The sequence below is a fragment of the Sciurus carolinensis genome, chromosome 7 (assembly GCF_902686445.1).
Source record: "Sciurus carolinensis chromosome 7, mSciCar1.2, whole genome shotgun sequence".
NCBI lineage: Eukaryota > Metazoa > Chordata > Mammalia > Rodentia > Sciuridae > Sciurus > Sciurus carolinensis.
Genome location: NC_062219.1, coordinates 3,121,164 through 3,136,471, shown reverse-complemented (window position 1 = coordinate 3,136,471; position 15,308 = coordinate 3,121,164). Strand labels below are relative to the sequence as shown.

The following is a 15,308-nucleotide window of genomic DNA, read 5'->3' as shown; positions in this document are numbered from 1 at the left end:
ACTAAATCCTGACCCACCCTCCGCCTGGCCGAGCCCCCACTGAGGGCTGTGACGGTGCCCTCCAACCCTGCAGAAGCCCTTGCCTCTTCTCCACTGTGCCTCTAGCTGCGTGATGGCACCCCATCTAATGGGGTCAGCTTTGCCTGGCAAGCAGGCTTCCTGCTGGTCTTTTGGGAACATGGTCCCAAACCACACAACCTCAGCAGCTAAATGGTACAACAAGCAGCGCCCATGCCAGAGCACACAAGAAATGCAGGAGGACTCACATTGGCCGTTTGCCATCATAGGTAATGACATAGTTAGAGGGTTTTTAAAGCAAGCATAGGCAGGGGCCATGACACACATCTGTAATCTCAGCGACTTGGGAGTCTGAGGCAGGAGGATCTCAAGTTCAAGGCCACCCTCAGCAAATTAGCAAGGACATCAACAACTTAGCAAAATAAAAAATAAAAAGGGTTGGAGATGTATCTCAGTGGTAAAACCCTTCAGGTTCAATCCCTAGTACAAAAAAGAATCAAAGTAAGTATAGGAAATTCAACCTTTTGTTTAATGCATAAATCCAGATTTTAAAAAAGTTAAAAGATGTCATTTCTGTAGTTTCACTTTTATATTTTGCTGTCACTGCATCTTGTTACAAAGAAAAACACAGAATATAGTTTATAGAAATGTAATTTACCACTGGGCACTGTGAAGCTTGCCTGTAATCCCAGGGGCTCAGGAGGCTGAGGCAGGAGGATTGCAGGTTCAGAGCCCACCAGATCAAAAGCAAAGTGCTAAGCAACTCAGTGAAACCCTTTCTCTAAATTTAAAAAAGTACAAAATAGGGCTGGGGATGTGGCTCAGTGGTGGAGTGCCCCTGAGTAATAACACAAAAGGAGATCCCAAACAGGATATTAAAATTTTGCTGTCTGGGGCTGGAGAGATAGCTCAGTTGGTAGAGTGCTTGCCTTGTTAGCACAAGGCCCTGGGTTCAATTCCCAAAACCAAAAAAAAAAAAAAAAAAAAAATTGCAGTCTACCTTTATAATAGTTCTATAATGATTAAATTCCCAATTTGGAATTAGTTTTTGAAAAAAATCAGAAGGAAGAAATGGTCATTTAACCTCTTCTTTTTAAATGAAAAGATAAATATGCTTATAATTAAAGAATTATAAGCATATTTAAGTACAAGAAATAATAGATTTCCAGTTGGGTGCAGTAGTGCAGATCTATAATCCCAGTAACTCAGGAGGCTGAGGCAGCAGGATCGCAAGTTCAAAGCCAGCCTCAGCAATTTAGTGAAGCCCTAAGCAACTTAAGAGAGGCCCTGTCTCAAAAAAGGGTTGGGAATGTGCTTCACTGGTTAAGAATTCCTGGATTCAATCCCTGGTACCAAAAGAAAGAAAGAATAGATTTCTCTCTCAGAACTAGCTGTGGGAACCAGAGAAGGAATTTTGGTAGCAAAACACTCTTATGGTTCTGAGAATATTGCCGTAATAAATGCAGCATCTATATTAAAAAGCATAATTGTCCAGTTTGGGAATACATAAGACTTTTTAAAACATAATTTTACAGGAGAAAGGAATTTTTGATTTCATGATGGTGAATTTTATTTGCCAACCTTTCTGAGCCAAAGGACGCCAGAGAGCTGGGGTGCCCGCGAGGGTGTTTCCAGGAGACCAGCACCTTATCGGCAAACTCCAGGCGGCGGCACGTGGCCCCCATCTCCAGCACGGCAGGCATGGTGAACCCAGAAAGGCCCTCAGATAAGAACGACAGAGGGAGGCTGAGCCCTCTGTCCCTCGGCTTCCGCTAAGACGTCGACTTTCTCCCGCCCCCAGCATTGCACGCAGGTTCTCAGGCCTTCGAACTTGAACTAGATCATACCGCCAGCTTTGCAGGGTTTCCAGCTTGCAGGCAGTGGACACTGGAACCTGTGGGCCTCCTTAATGATGTGAGCCAGTTTCCATGATAAATCTCACCTGTACATGAAGTCAATGCACACACGTGTATATACAGGCCACTTACTGACTCACCTACGTGCCTGGCCAGGAATATGCTCATTCAATTTTGATTCTAAATACACGTTTCACAATTCATCTTTCTTGTTAGAAAGTACAATCCCTGCCTACCACTCACTCCTCCCTAAGGAGAAAGGAGGTCATCAGATCATGGAGCCCCTAGTGCTGAGAGTCATTGGAAACATTTTTTTGAAGGTCACTCTCCCCTCATGTCCTGGTCAGCCCCTGCTGGAACCCCAAAGGTGTGGAACTCCGATTGTATCATTCCTTTTTAAAGAGTGAAGTACGTGTGTTTCATTCATGAATAATTGAAAGCCCACCTGAATTTTGGTAGAGAAATAACTCCGGGGGATTACTCAGCAGGTATGAAAGGGATTTGCATTCCAAACTGGGACAGGTGGCTTCAGCTCTGGACGAGTTTCACACAGACAGCATTAACCTGGAGCCCATAAAGAGATGGGCTTGCGGTTTCCTTCGTGGGCTCATGAGCATAACCACAGTGCCTGTCGCACACGCTACTGTTTCTGTCTACTTCACAAGGTCGTTGTCTTATTTCTCACCAGCACCCCAACGGATGAAGTGTTTTCTTTCTCCCCTCTTACAGGTAAGGAAATTGAGTTTCTGGAGTAGATAACCAACTTTCCTAAAGTCTTGCAGCAAGTAAGGCAAGTGACTACAGTAGTTACCCCTTATCCACAATTTTTCTTCTTTCAAATTCAGCTTGAAAATATTAAATGGAAAATTCCAGATATAAAAATCAGTTGTACATTTTAAATAGTGCGCCGTTCTGAGAAGCAGATGGAATCGTGTGCCAGTCAGCTCTATTCCACCCGGGTGTGAACCTTCCTCTGTCCACCCTACCCATGCACTCACCCCTGCCCTGTGGCCGCCCATTGCTCCCTCTGCCCTCTCCGCACCACAGGGCTCGTGTTCAGTAACGCCCGCCTTACTAAGGACAGCCCCAGAGCACAAGAATTGGGATGCTGGCAATTTTATTACGATACGTAGCTATGACTGTTCCATTTCACTAATAATTATTATTGCCAATCTCCCCACCTCCCTCGGTACTAGGGATTGACCCAGAGATGCTTTTCCACTAAGCCACATCCCCAGCACCACCCCCCTTTTTTAAAATTTTGCAACAGGGTCTTGCTAAGTTGCTGAGACTGGCCCCAAACTTGAGATCCTCCTGCTTCAGTCTCTCGAGCTGCTGGGATCAGAGACACAAATCTCTTATTGCACCTGATTTATAAATTAAACTCCCTCGCAGGTCTACATTATATATACGTGACGGAGTCCAAGCCCAACTGTAAGTCCAGGCCGTGTGTGTATAGATATGTGACATTGTTGGGGTTTCAGGCATTCGCTGAGGTCTTGAAGCCTGCCCATGGAAGGGGGGATTACTGTGTTCAAGTCCAGGTCTTCTATACCAAATTTGACTTTTCCCACTCTATAGTCACCTCTTTATTACCAGAAAAACACAGACAGGACGATCAAGGTATCGATTCCCTGAACTTGAATTCTGGACCTCTCGAGACTCAAGTAGTCAAGACCCCATTCACTGTCCACACGTGGAGCTTCGCTCAGCCTGGCGCTTCGCTCAGCCTGGCGTAAGGCCCCCTGAGGAAGGGCCTGAGGCTCCCTGTGGTCCCAGCAGTGGGGTGGCCACGTGTCCCCAGGGCACGGTCCACCTGCAGCCTCTTCCAGCCCACCTGGGCTCCTCTTCCCCACAGTACGAGCACTACTGAAGGTCAGCCAAGGCACGAGAACCCCAGGAGCACACCAAAGCCTGCCGGGCAGTGGGGGTGATCAGAGGCAGGAGACGCCAGCCACTCTGGAAACAGATGGTCCCTGTCCCTGCTGGCCTCCTTCCCTAAGGTCCTGGCCCTTCTCCAGCAGACCCAGCACCTCTCTGGAGAGGACCTCCAGTCCAGCCACTGGGCCGGCTTGACTCCCGCTGGAAGTGGACTTACTCAAAACTCATTCCCCCAACAGCGTCAGCCAGCCTCCTGACGGGGGCTTTGAACGAGGAGTCCTAAGTGGCACTTTATGATAAGCTCATCCCACCTGGAAAGCAAGTCTCACTGAAAATCCACCAATTCCAACACTCTGGGCTTATTCTCAAGAAGGCAAAAAAATAGTTCATATCCTAAAAATGTCAGGCAGAGTCCAGAGAAGCCCACAGATGGAGCGGTCAAGTTGAGTGCCCGCTCTGGAAGGGCCAGCCCTCTCAGCCTTTTCCCACTTGACCTCCAAGAACCATGTTACCACTCCAACACCTGGTAGCTGAACCCTACGGACTGCCACCTGCAGCTCTGGAACACCAGGCTGAAGCAGGGCCAGCACTAAGGCCTCTGCCACCACGTGGAGAAACTGCCCCAGCCCAACAGGACCGGCAGCGGGGAGGTTTCTGAATGCTGCTGTGGCCAAGTCACCATGGCAACCACACCCTCCTGCTTACACAATGTCTTTGCTTCAACTCTTGCTCTGTACTGGGGTCCAGTGGACACCCGACCCTGACCTTTAGCACATCAGTTTGTTCCTGTCACTGTCCATGTTCATCTGTGTTACTTGATCTTCGAAAAATCCCTCAATATCATTTACATTCTGTGGCAATTAGCACTAAATATGTACAAATTTCACTTCCATGTCTGCAGTACATCAAAGTCCATAGTAGATAAAAATGCTCTTTGGGAGTCGTTTCCACCAGCCATAGTAAAGAGTAGACTCATCCCAAAGGAGGGCTTTAAATAATAACTGGAACAACCAAATCTTGTATATTGCCTTTATTTCGCAGAAAAAGTTTTCTGCCGATTGTCTTTGGCTACTTACTCTTTTTGTCAAAAGGAAAATATAAAACAGGTGATTTCACAATACAAGAGATTAGCTACATACACTCAAAATCAACCCCTTCTAGAGGGCAGTGGAATCAAACTTCCAGTTCAGCTACAATCTGCTGTCCTCACTCTGAATTGTTTCTGTCCCTAACAGCTCAACTCTAACTACTTGAAAGCAACAAGGAAGAGGTTTAAAAGCGTGCTGTCTGCCGGCGGAGGGGACACGCTCTGTTGCAAAGTCTCCCTGTTTGCTGTGTGAGAAACAAATGCCTAGCTTCAGGACCCGGCACAGGATTTTCCTCTATGAATCATGGGAAACCAGGCCCCGCGTCCTCTCCAGACTGTCCCCTTGGCAGTCGCACGGCTCTTGCAGAGGACGAGCGAGGGGTGTGGGTGTACGTGGTGGAGACCCCTCTGACTTTCACCTGCAGCCGGGCAGGCGCATCTCCTTGCCCCCCCAGCTGACATCTGGTGCCTAGCAGGGATCCAGTCAACACCGCTGGCCACAGCAGAGCCACTGCACCCTGGAGACAAGGGCTGGATTCACATGGAAGGCGGGGACACCGGTGTCCATGAGGCTATGAGGCGGCCTTGGGCCGAGGCGTCGTACTGGCTCTCAGGAATGTCCGTGACCGTGGCAGCCCCTTCATACGGTGGGGAGACTGAGGACGAGGCGGTGGACACGGCGTGGGCGAGGGGCGCGTAGTGTGCAGGGGAGCCTCGGAAGAACTGGGCCCCCAGCCCGTTAGACACCCCAGCTGCCTGGGAGCCCGAGGTGAGGGTGCCGTTGCTCACAGACCACAGGCCGGGGTACTGGCTGAAACAGAACACAGCGGTCAGGGGCGGGGAAAGGCCCGGCGCAGCAGGGGTTGGGGACCAAGGCTCGGAACCCCTTTCCTGATCGTCACACTGATCACACCGCCTGGCTTCTGGCAGCTCACGTTCTCCGTGTCACTAGATGACTCACGACCACGTTCTGAGTGCACAGAAGCTCCTACCACCTCTATTCCCAGGAGCAACACCATTAGGAAGAGAACAGGAAAGAGTATTCACAAACTGCAGCTCCCACGGGGCACTGGAAAGTTCTGCTACCGAGGACTGCAGGCTGCCAGCTCTGTGCGCTCCAGCAGCGGGCAGACTCCTCAGGTGCCCTGAGCCAGTGTCGGGGGCCCCAGGGACCTGCATTTCTAAATAGCACGCTGCAGGACACTGCAGAGATTCTCAGGGTCAAGGCCAGACGCTGCTGGAAGGCTGGCCTGAGACAGTCGCTCCTTCTGCTCGCCAGGAGACCGCCTGCCGTACCTCTTCTCAGCCGAATGGCGATGAGGGACAGGCCCTGGAGCTGGACCAGAGGCCAGTCCAGCCCTGCCTTTCCTCAGCTGTGGCAAATTAGACTTGGCCTCCAACTATGTTTCCAGCTGTCTCCAGGGTAAAACAAGGGTGTCACCAGGCACAGTACACAACCTATAATCCCAGTGACTCAGGAGGCTGAGGCCAGAGGATCACAGGTTGGAGGCCAACCTGGTTAACTTAATAAGACCCTGTTTTGAAATAAAAATAAAAAGGGGCTAGGGGTGTAGCTCAGCAGTAGAGTTCCGTCCCTAGTACCCAGAAAGAAAAAAGCAGCAGCCAGCAAGGGGTGGGGGCCGTGTTGAGAACGCTTACTAAACCCTCTGGTCTAAGCACACAGCAGCGAACTCCATTAAACTATGCTAAAATTCTGTGTGGAAAAAAGGAAAAAGTCTTTTTTCTTTACCTGTTGCCTGCATGTATGTTCAGGACTGTGACCCTATATCCACAGAAAAGCCAAAACACTTGTTTCCTTAACTGAGGAGCTAGCTCCTGTCAGAAAAGGTTGTAAAACACTTCAAAGTATGTGATCCCAACAACCCTCTAGGAGACAGGCTGAAGCAGGAGTTATTTAGTGCATTCTTTCTACAGGGGGAGAAACTGAGGCTCAGAGAGGTTCGGAGACCCATCCATCCCAGGAACAGTACATGGCGAAGCCAAGACGGGCCCTGGCTTTCCTTAGGTGCGCTCCACCAGGAGACGCGCCAGGAGCAGCATGGAGCAAGAACTCGGCAGTCAAGGAGCCAGGGTCCCTGGACGGATACCCACCTGCCCCCAGGTCTGTGGCAGAAAGAGAGAAGGCCTAGAGGGACGGAGCCAGCCTGCGGCCACGGAGGATATGCTCAGCTTCCAGACAGACGTACCTGGAGCCCGTGGGCGGGCTGGCGCTGTGGGTCCCAGGGAGCATGCTGCTGTGGGCGGGCACCCCGAGGCTGGGCCAGTTGTCATGGGACGGCAGCATGGACAAGCAGGCAGACGAGTTCTCCGAGCAGGCTGAGGGCGTAAGGCAGCACGGTCACCGGATGGGGCCTTCCAAGAGCAGCGAGGTGAACGCTACTGACCACGGGGACCACCCAGCACTAAGGACCCATGGTGGACACAGCAGACACAGAACATTACTCACCAGCTGCTTCCCTGGTCATCAGGTGAACGTTTATTGCCAAAAACATTTTAAAATGATCCCAATAAACCCAGGTTTTCTCCTCCATCATGAGGTCCTTCTGCTCTGTGGAGCCTGAGCCTGTGCTCAGTTAGGGACCGCTGAGCTGCCTGTCCTTGCTGCTCGTCTGCAGCACTGGGGTCAAAGGAGGGTCTCGCTCCTGCTGGAAAGCAGTCTACCACCGAGCTACACCCGCAGCCCGATTACCTAACTTTAAAAATAAATGTCCCTTCAACCGGCCTGTCCCCCGCAGGTTATTCCCTAGGTGTTGAATGGCTACAGAAACCATTACTGCAGGCAAATTAAAAATAGGATCCTCCAGCCTCAGCGTCTACCCTCTGGTCGAACAAGTCCCAAAGACCATTCCTTCCACTCCAAATCAGCTGTAAGCTTAATTGCTTTATGGTGTTCTTTAGCCATTTTCCTCCATTTGGAGCAGACCAAAGTCAGTCTGGGCACACAGAGCGGTTGAGACAATTAGGCCAGGGGGTCTGTACAGGCTGTGCCAGCCTTCAGGACATGAAAGCAAGCATCAGACCACTGGAGCGTTGTCCCCCAACCCAGCTACTGGAATGGTAGATCTGGGGTGGGCCTGGGGTGCCACGGGTCCCCATACCCAACCAGGCTAGTCAGGAATCCTTGTGCGCAGCTAACCCAGCAGGATCACCTCAGAAAGAGACATGAATACCCACACCTGGGCCCCAGGGCTTTCCAGAGCAGCCCAGAGCCCATAGTTTTAAACTTGAGGCACACGAGGGCAAGAAGCCCTGGTATGGATCTGAGGTGGAGCCAGCAGGGGTCTGGAAGTGAGCTGGAAGTCTGCTCTGAAGCTGCTGAGAAGTGGATCTCCAAAGGAAGGTCTCTGGCTGCAGAACACTCCCCAGAGGGGTCTGCCAGCCCCCCACCACCCCTGTGGACTTAGGCTTGTGACCTACTTGGAGAATTGTTCCGGTGAGCGTATGGGCTGGGGTAGGGGGCCGAGCGGTGGTTCCTCAGGGCCGGGTACCTTTCGCAGCCGTGCGTGGAGGGGAGAGGGAGGGGGCCTCCGAACTGAGGGTGGGGGCTGGCCGGTGGACAGAGGGTGCCGGTGCCAGGAATAAGCCACCCCCCTGCTGTGAGAAAAGAATGCTGAGTCACTGGCCTTGGTACTGGCTGTTACCAAAGAAGGGAAAGCGGGAGCTGGGTGCTTTCCCCAGAGTCCGGGGAGGTAAGGGTCCTGAGCCAGCACTCAGTGCCGCCCACAGCTCACGTCTCAGGACATCAGCCCCACACTTAGCGGAACAGGCTCAAGGTTTCAAACCTGTGGGCACCCAGGTAAACCCGGGAGAGTCTACCAGTGACCTGAGCTGCAACCACAGCAGATCTACGGTAACACTCGAGGACCCCGCGACGACCCAAGCCAAGGCAGGTGGCCTTCCATCAGCTGAGAGGACATGGCGAATGGACCCCTGGAGCCAGAGCAGCCTGCTCCTCCTCCCCTGCTCCTCTCCAGCGCCCCCCATTTTAGTTTTCTCTTCCTGCTGCTTTAGTCTCTCCATCTCTCCGCCTTCTCCCCGCGTATTCACGAAAAAGTTTCTCCAACACTATTCTGTCCTCTAATCCTCCAATGTCTTCATTCTTCTTGTGAAGTTTTTTTTAAATTCAGAAAAAGCAAACCTCAGGGAGACAACTACTCTGCTCCAGTTGCCAGACTGAGCAATGCGCAGCCCCTCCCTTGTCTGGGGACCCCTTCACCCCACGTTAAATTAGCCTGCACGACAAGTTTCCAACATCCACTGTGAATAGAAGACGGAGCTTCAGGGAGGGTGCCAGGCTGGTTCCTGCAGCTCCCCCCACGGTCAGTTCTCAACTGCTCCACACCCACCCCGGCTGGAGAGGAAAGTCTAGCAGGAGCACTTCCTGCTCATGGAGGTCACTGCAAATATCTGCACCTGGCTCCAACCCCGGTAGCTCCTAAAGAGGTGAGACTTACAGCAGAACCGCTCATCTTCCCAACCATGGCTGCAACACAACCAGCAAGTTGATGATCCATCCCCAGAACCCAAGCAGGTTAAGCAGGGAAAGCAGCTCACAAGCTTCCCACAGCTCCATTCTTCAGTTTGCAACCACTTACAAAAGGAGGATCTCTCCCTCCCTCTCTCTTATTTGTTTATTTATTTATTTGGTACTGGGGTTGAACCCAGGGGTGCTTTACCACTGAGCTATATCCCAAACTCTTTGTATTTTTCATTTTGAGACAGGGGCTCGCTAAGATCCAGAGGCTGGACTCAAACCTGCAGTCCTCCTGACTCGGCCTCCTGAGTCCCTAGGATTACAGGAATAGGAACCATCTCTAAGATGATACCATGATCTAGATAAACGTCACAAGAGTAACGAAGACGTTGGAGGGTCAGAGGACAGAATAGTGTTGGAGAAACTCGTGAATGCACAGGAGAAGGCGGAGAGATGGCGAGACTAAAGCAACAGAAAGCGACTCTCTTCTTGCCCAAGTCTAAACTTCCACCAAGGTCCCAATAACTCCTCCCAGGCACTGCAGCCCTCAGCAAAATGAATCCAGCTGAGTGGCCCCTGACTGTGAGCATTCGCTGCCCCAGGGAGGGCAGGCTGAAGACCAGGGGTTAGGCAGCTTCCACACCAGAGGCTGTGAGCCTCAGGGCATACACGGTGATTCTGCTCTTCAGCCACACCCAGAATCTTGGTGGACTCCATTTCTGGCTTCTAGATTTCAGCAATTCTCGCCCTGAACATGGGGAGGCAGAGGCAACAAACCGTACATTGGGAGTACCCAGGCTGCTGGCTCTCCCCCACTTCTTCCATCATGTCTTTGTGATCACTTCTGTCGGGGGAAAAAGGGCAGCAAATTGTCACAGAGGAGAAACAGCAGAAGATACTTTGCCTTTCCACATAGTTCTTTGCCCAAGGGGTAGAGTTAGAATTCTCTCACCTTTCCTTGGCATCCAGGAAAGCTTTGGCAAATGGATTGTATTTAATTTTAAGAGCTGTGATCTGGAAAACAAGAAAGTGTATCTAGTAGGGTATTGCTCATTAGCCAGAGGATTTAGTTCAGCACCAAGAAATTGAGAAACACCTAGAAATATTTCAAGCCAATCGGAACTCTTTCCAGATGGATTTTTCTACTTGGGTCTGAAGTAGCTGAGAAACTGGACAAAATAGCAAATTTATGCAAAGTTTCAAATGCCAATTTCTGAGTGAATTCATAATAAATTTAGTCTACTCCCAACAATATCCCATGTGTATAAATCAAAAAGGCTCAAAACAGAAGCTGGGGTTGCTGAGGAAATAGTAGCACACTTGCTAGTTTTCATTTCTGGTCAACACTGACAACTTAACCAACCAATCGCAAACTCTCTATGCTGTGGGGAAAACTCAGAATTAACCGCAGACGCCCAACCAGCACTGGAATGCAGTCTCCCCACTGTGTCGTGGGGAGGGTGCCATCCAGTCTTCTGTGGAAGATTTCAGGAGATGCCCCTCTGCCGCCCAAGAGCACCGCACAGAACTCAGCCTAAACGCCTGAGGCATCTTTTCATTTCAAGCATCTGGCAGATGTTTCCAGTTTCAGACAAGTTTATATGTAGCTAAAAAGGAAAACGTGTTCGTGGCAGGGGGAAGATGCTTGGATGAGGGTTTATTTGAGACTTTTCCTCTGCCTCCACTTGAGTCGTGGTGGAGGTGAAAGGGTACTGAACAGGTGGCCTCAGCACCCTGCGAGGCAGAGCCTCCCATCCCCGGACTCCCCAGTGCAGGGCTCTGGCCCCTCACCTCCTCGTTCTGATAGGCTGTCACTGCTATGAACTGGGTCTCTGGGAAGCAGTGGCTGGTGATCATGCGCTGGGGCCCGCCGACTCTCACTATGTGAATGCGAGGCTCGTACTTATGTAAGGAGTTCAACATGATCTGAAAGAGTCAAAACCAAGCAGAACTCTTTCCAGGAAGACAGGCAAAGCCGTGGTGGCAACCCCAGTCCCTGCTCCAGACAACAAAACATCCTTCCAGCTGCTGTCCCAGAGAGATGCACCCAACCGCAGAAAGCCCTCCAGCTCCCAAGAACAGCCTTTGCTGTTGAGGGACGGGGGTCCTGGGTGTGGCTCCCCACCGCTGGGTGGGGAAGAGGGATTGGGATGCCACAGCTAAGGGCAGTGACCACCCATCAGAGAACCCTTAGGCTGGGGGGAAGGAGCACTAGGGCCCTCCAGAAGGGGGACAGCTGCCTTTAAGAGGCTAGTATGTAGCTCTCAAGGTCTCAGGTCTTCCAGAAGCAATTTCAGACTAAAGAACAAGTTTGTGAAGTCACTGTGCTCATGGGCAGCCGAGCAATCCCCTTTCCACCCAAGCTGGTCTCTTTTCTCCTTCTAGGTGAGACCGGCCAGAACAGGCCACTTGCCAGATTCAGACCTGCAAGAAACCTTCAGGCCTGAGGGCTCCCATCCCCTGGTCCCCAGAATTGGAGTGACCTTTATCAGTTTAATATAAACAGGGCTAAGGATTTAGTCGGAGAAGGCTGTGGCAGATTCTCCAGGGTGGAGGTCACCTCCCGTCCAGCAGTGACCCGCCAAGATCTCCCCCACAGAAGGTGCTGCGCAGGCGGTCCCCTCCTGCCCCTGCCCGCCTGGCCGGCCGACCCTTCCCGATCCAGCACGCCTACCTGGCCTCCTCCGTTGAGTTTGTTGGTGAGCTTGACTTTGCTGAAGGAGACGGGCGCCTTCATCCAGTGGGCCCCGAAGTTGGGCGAGTCTGGGTGGATGTAGACGCAGCTGGGCGCCTGCGGCTCGGGCTTGCCCCCGGGCACCCACTCCCCGTTCACGTACTTCCAGCGGTGGTTGTCGGCCGCTACGAAGTCCAGCAGGAAGGAATACATGGCGTTGGGGTCCAGGCCTGACACGTTAACCTTCAGCACTGGGAACATCCTCCTGGAAAAGACAGGGCGCCGCAGGAGGACCCGGGACCTGACCCGTTGAGCCGGAGGCTGGAAGCTTGGCCCGGAGGCTTGCTCATTTCGGGGCCTCCTTGAGAACTTGCAAAGGAACTTCGAGGCTCTCCCCTTCCCGGAGCCCTCCCACGTCCTGGGCCCGGGCGGTCTGCAGACTGTCCCCTGGCCTCCTGGAGGCAGCCGCAGACGAGAACTTTTAGGGAAGGCTTTCAGAGCCAAAGGCCAAGCCTCGAATCGAGGCACCTCGAGGACTTGGGGTTCCAGTGCCTCCTCCCCAGCTTCCGCACAGAAATTCCCAAAATAATTGGTTAGGAATCCACGAGGGCTGTTAACCGAGGAAGGAAGTCCTCTTGGGAGAAACAGCGTCCGCCGTGAGAGACCCCCGGCCGCCCGAGCGCCGCGCGCACCCACCTGCCGTTCTTGGTGACGATCATTTCGTTGGTGAGCTCCTTGAAGCGCAGCCACAGCTCGCTCTCCTCTAGGCCCACGCGCAGCTCGCGCTCGGTGGGGTCGCCCTTCTCGCTGCCGGCCTGCAGCTCGCTCTCCACCGCGCTCAACAGGTGGTCCACTCGGCACTGCAGGCTCTTCCCCGCGCTCTCCGTGCCCGGGGCGCTCATCCTCCCTCCCGCCCCGCCCCACCTCCCCGAGCTCTGCCTTGCTACCGGAGAGCCACCTTCACCCCTCTAGGCCGCGGCTCTTCCAAGAAAAGTGGTGGACCCGGAGAGCGCCCGGGTGGCAGCACCGCCACGGGAGAAGGGCCAGGATCAGGATCGGGATGTGGGGGAAGGGGCGGGGGCGGGGGACAGGGGCGAGGGACAGGAGAGATTCCCCTTGAACTCCCGCAAGGCAAGACTAGAGTCGGTCTCTGGGGAGAGAAATTGGTCCCCTCCCCATAAATAGAGCCGCGGCTGCCGCGGAGGGGGCGCGGCGGATTGGGCTGCGTGGCCTTTGAAGTGCCGGACAGCTGCCCATTGGCCGCGTGCGGCCATATCAGACCCTGCCGGGCGGGCCAGGGCGGCCGGGGGCCAACAATGGGCTCCCGCGCTCCTGTTTCCTGTAACTCCTGGCCCGGCCCAGTCCCGACACCCCCGCCCTCCCCCAAATGTTTGCACCTCCATCAAAGCGGCGGGGCGGGCCGCGGAGGAGGGGGCCCGGCCCTGGAGCCCGCCCGGCCCGCACCTCTGCAGGGGCTGCCGGCCGCCCTCGGCGCTCGCCAGGCGCACCCCCGGCCCCGCCGCCCTGCAGCCTCGAGTGTCCGCCCTGCGCACACCTGCGCCCGCGCCAGAGGCGCCTGGACCCCTCTGGGAGCACAGCGCGGCTCACGGGCCGCCTCGCCCGCCTCGCCCCGGGGTGCTGGTCTGGCTCTCCGAGACTCGGCCCTCCATCCCGCAGTCTCCGCACACCGGTCTCGACTCGCCGCGCGCCCCAATGCACTTCAGGTGGCGCCACGGGCGCCCACACGGTGGGTCGGCCCACCACCGCGACCCGCGTCCCCCGCGGCCCTCACCTGGCTGGAGAGGGAAGCACCGCGCGCGCAGTCTGCCCAGGTTGCGAAATGGAAATAAAATGGGCCCTCGAGGACGTTTCCTCGGCCCCCTTAAGCAAACAGGACCTTGGTGACCAGCTCTGCGCTGCGCGTGCACTGAGTGCGGCCCGGGTGCGCCTGGCCGCCGTCGTGCCGGGACTTGTTGAGGAAGGTGGGCGCGTTTCCCCACCCGCCGCAGCGCCAAGCGGCGTCGGCAGCAGTTGGTTTATTACCTTTCGGTGAGAACCTCCGCGGGGAGAGCGCGGGGAAGGTGACAATAAGCAGGAAATAGTTCAATGGGGTCTCCTTCGACAATAACATTCCTCTAAGCCCGAGCCCAGGAAGGCGAAGCAGGCCGGCAGCCTCCCACCGACTCTGCCTTTGCGCCCTGAACACCGTGCCGTCGCGTAACAAGAGCCTGTGTCCTGCCTCAGTTTCCCGGTCTCCGCACGCACCCCGCCCCCACGCCCTCTGGAAGAAGCCAACACGTCAGGTGGGGCACCGTCCTGTGCCCCAGACAGGGAGCCCTCCCGCGGGGCTCACTTTCCCGCCGGGCCTGCCTGGGCTCACTCCGGGTGGGAACTGCTGGGGAAGTCGCAGGAGGGGTTCTCCCTGGGTTTCACCCGCCTCGGACTTTTGGATAGGGCTTCCGGCAGCCAGCCCCAGGGTGCTGGGCCCCCCTGGGGTGGAAGTGCTTCTAGGGCTCCTTTCTGCCCCCCCCCCCCCGCCTCACTACTTCCAACAGACAGTCGGGAAGAGAGGTCGCCACTCAGTGTCCGCATCGCAGGTCTCTTTGTTGTCTAGGGCGTATGGAAATTCCCAGGAGGCTGTCCCCAGAGGAAGTTCCCTTCTGCAAAGAGACACCAAAAGGACCTCATTTGTTCCGACCCCGCCCTTCTGAGATGCCTTGGGCCAGGCTCACCACCGCAGGGGCTCCAAGAAAGCCTGCGCGTGCCTGTCACTCTTCTTGGGACTGTGACCTGAGACCCCCTGAGCCTCGCACTTAGAATAAAAGGTCAAAGCGGAGGGGAGGGGGAGGCAGAAGGAGGGTGGGTCCAACGCGGCTGAAGGTCTCTAAACACAGGCCCAGAAGTAGGCCACCTCTGCGACTCCACAGGGAGAGTGGAGCTGGGCCCTGGTGACTTTGGGGTGGCTTTCCCCAGAGTCCAGGCAGCTCAGAACTCTACCATGCTTAACAGATTGCCCTAAAACTGTTCCTTTGAACAGGAGGGGGCCCAACCAAACATGAATAAAACCAGAGGAGAATGTTCCATTTCTAACATTCACAATGAAATTTCCACACCACAGGTGTCCCCAGTACTGAAGAGCATGATCCAGAAGAGGTGGAGCTGAAGTCACTGACTGGTGTCACTACTGCAGGCTCTCTGAGCCTTGCCTGCCCACTGCTGGGGCTGGCTTCTGATCTTCCTCCCTGGGTTCCCAGGCCCAGGCCCATCCCTCAGCCTTTTCAATGAAGGCTGCAGTGC

At 54.4% G+C, this 15,308-nt stretch overlaps 1 protein-coding gene across 1 annotated transcript; it reads right to left on the bottom strand.

Annotated features, from left to right (window-relative positions):
* Positions 1-4,822: 4,822 nt before the first annotated feature.
* On the bottom strand, positions 4,823-12,913 carry Tbxt (T-box transcription factor T). The gene is made up of 8 exons (XM_047558855.1): positions 12,708-12,913; positions 12,012-12,276; positions 11,129-11,263; positions 10,290-10,351; positions 10,120-10,181; positions 8,281-8,454; positions 7,050-7,179; positions 4,823-5,653 (listed from the first exon to the last, which is right to left on the bottom strand). The coding sequence occupies exons 1-8, from the start codon at positions 12,911-12,913 to the stop codon at positions 5,380-5,382; spliced, it is 1,308 nt and encodes a 435-aa protein (XP_047414811.1). The 3' UTR covers positions 4,823-5,379.
* Positions 12,914-15,308: the final 2,395 nt, after the last annotated feature.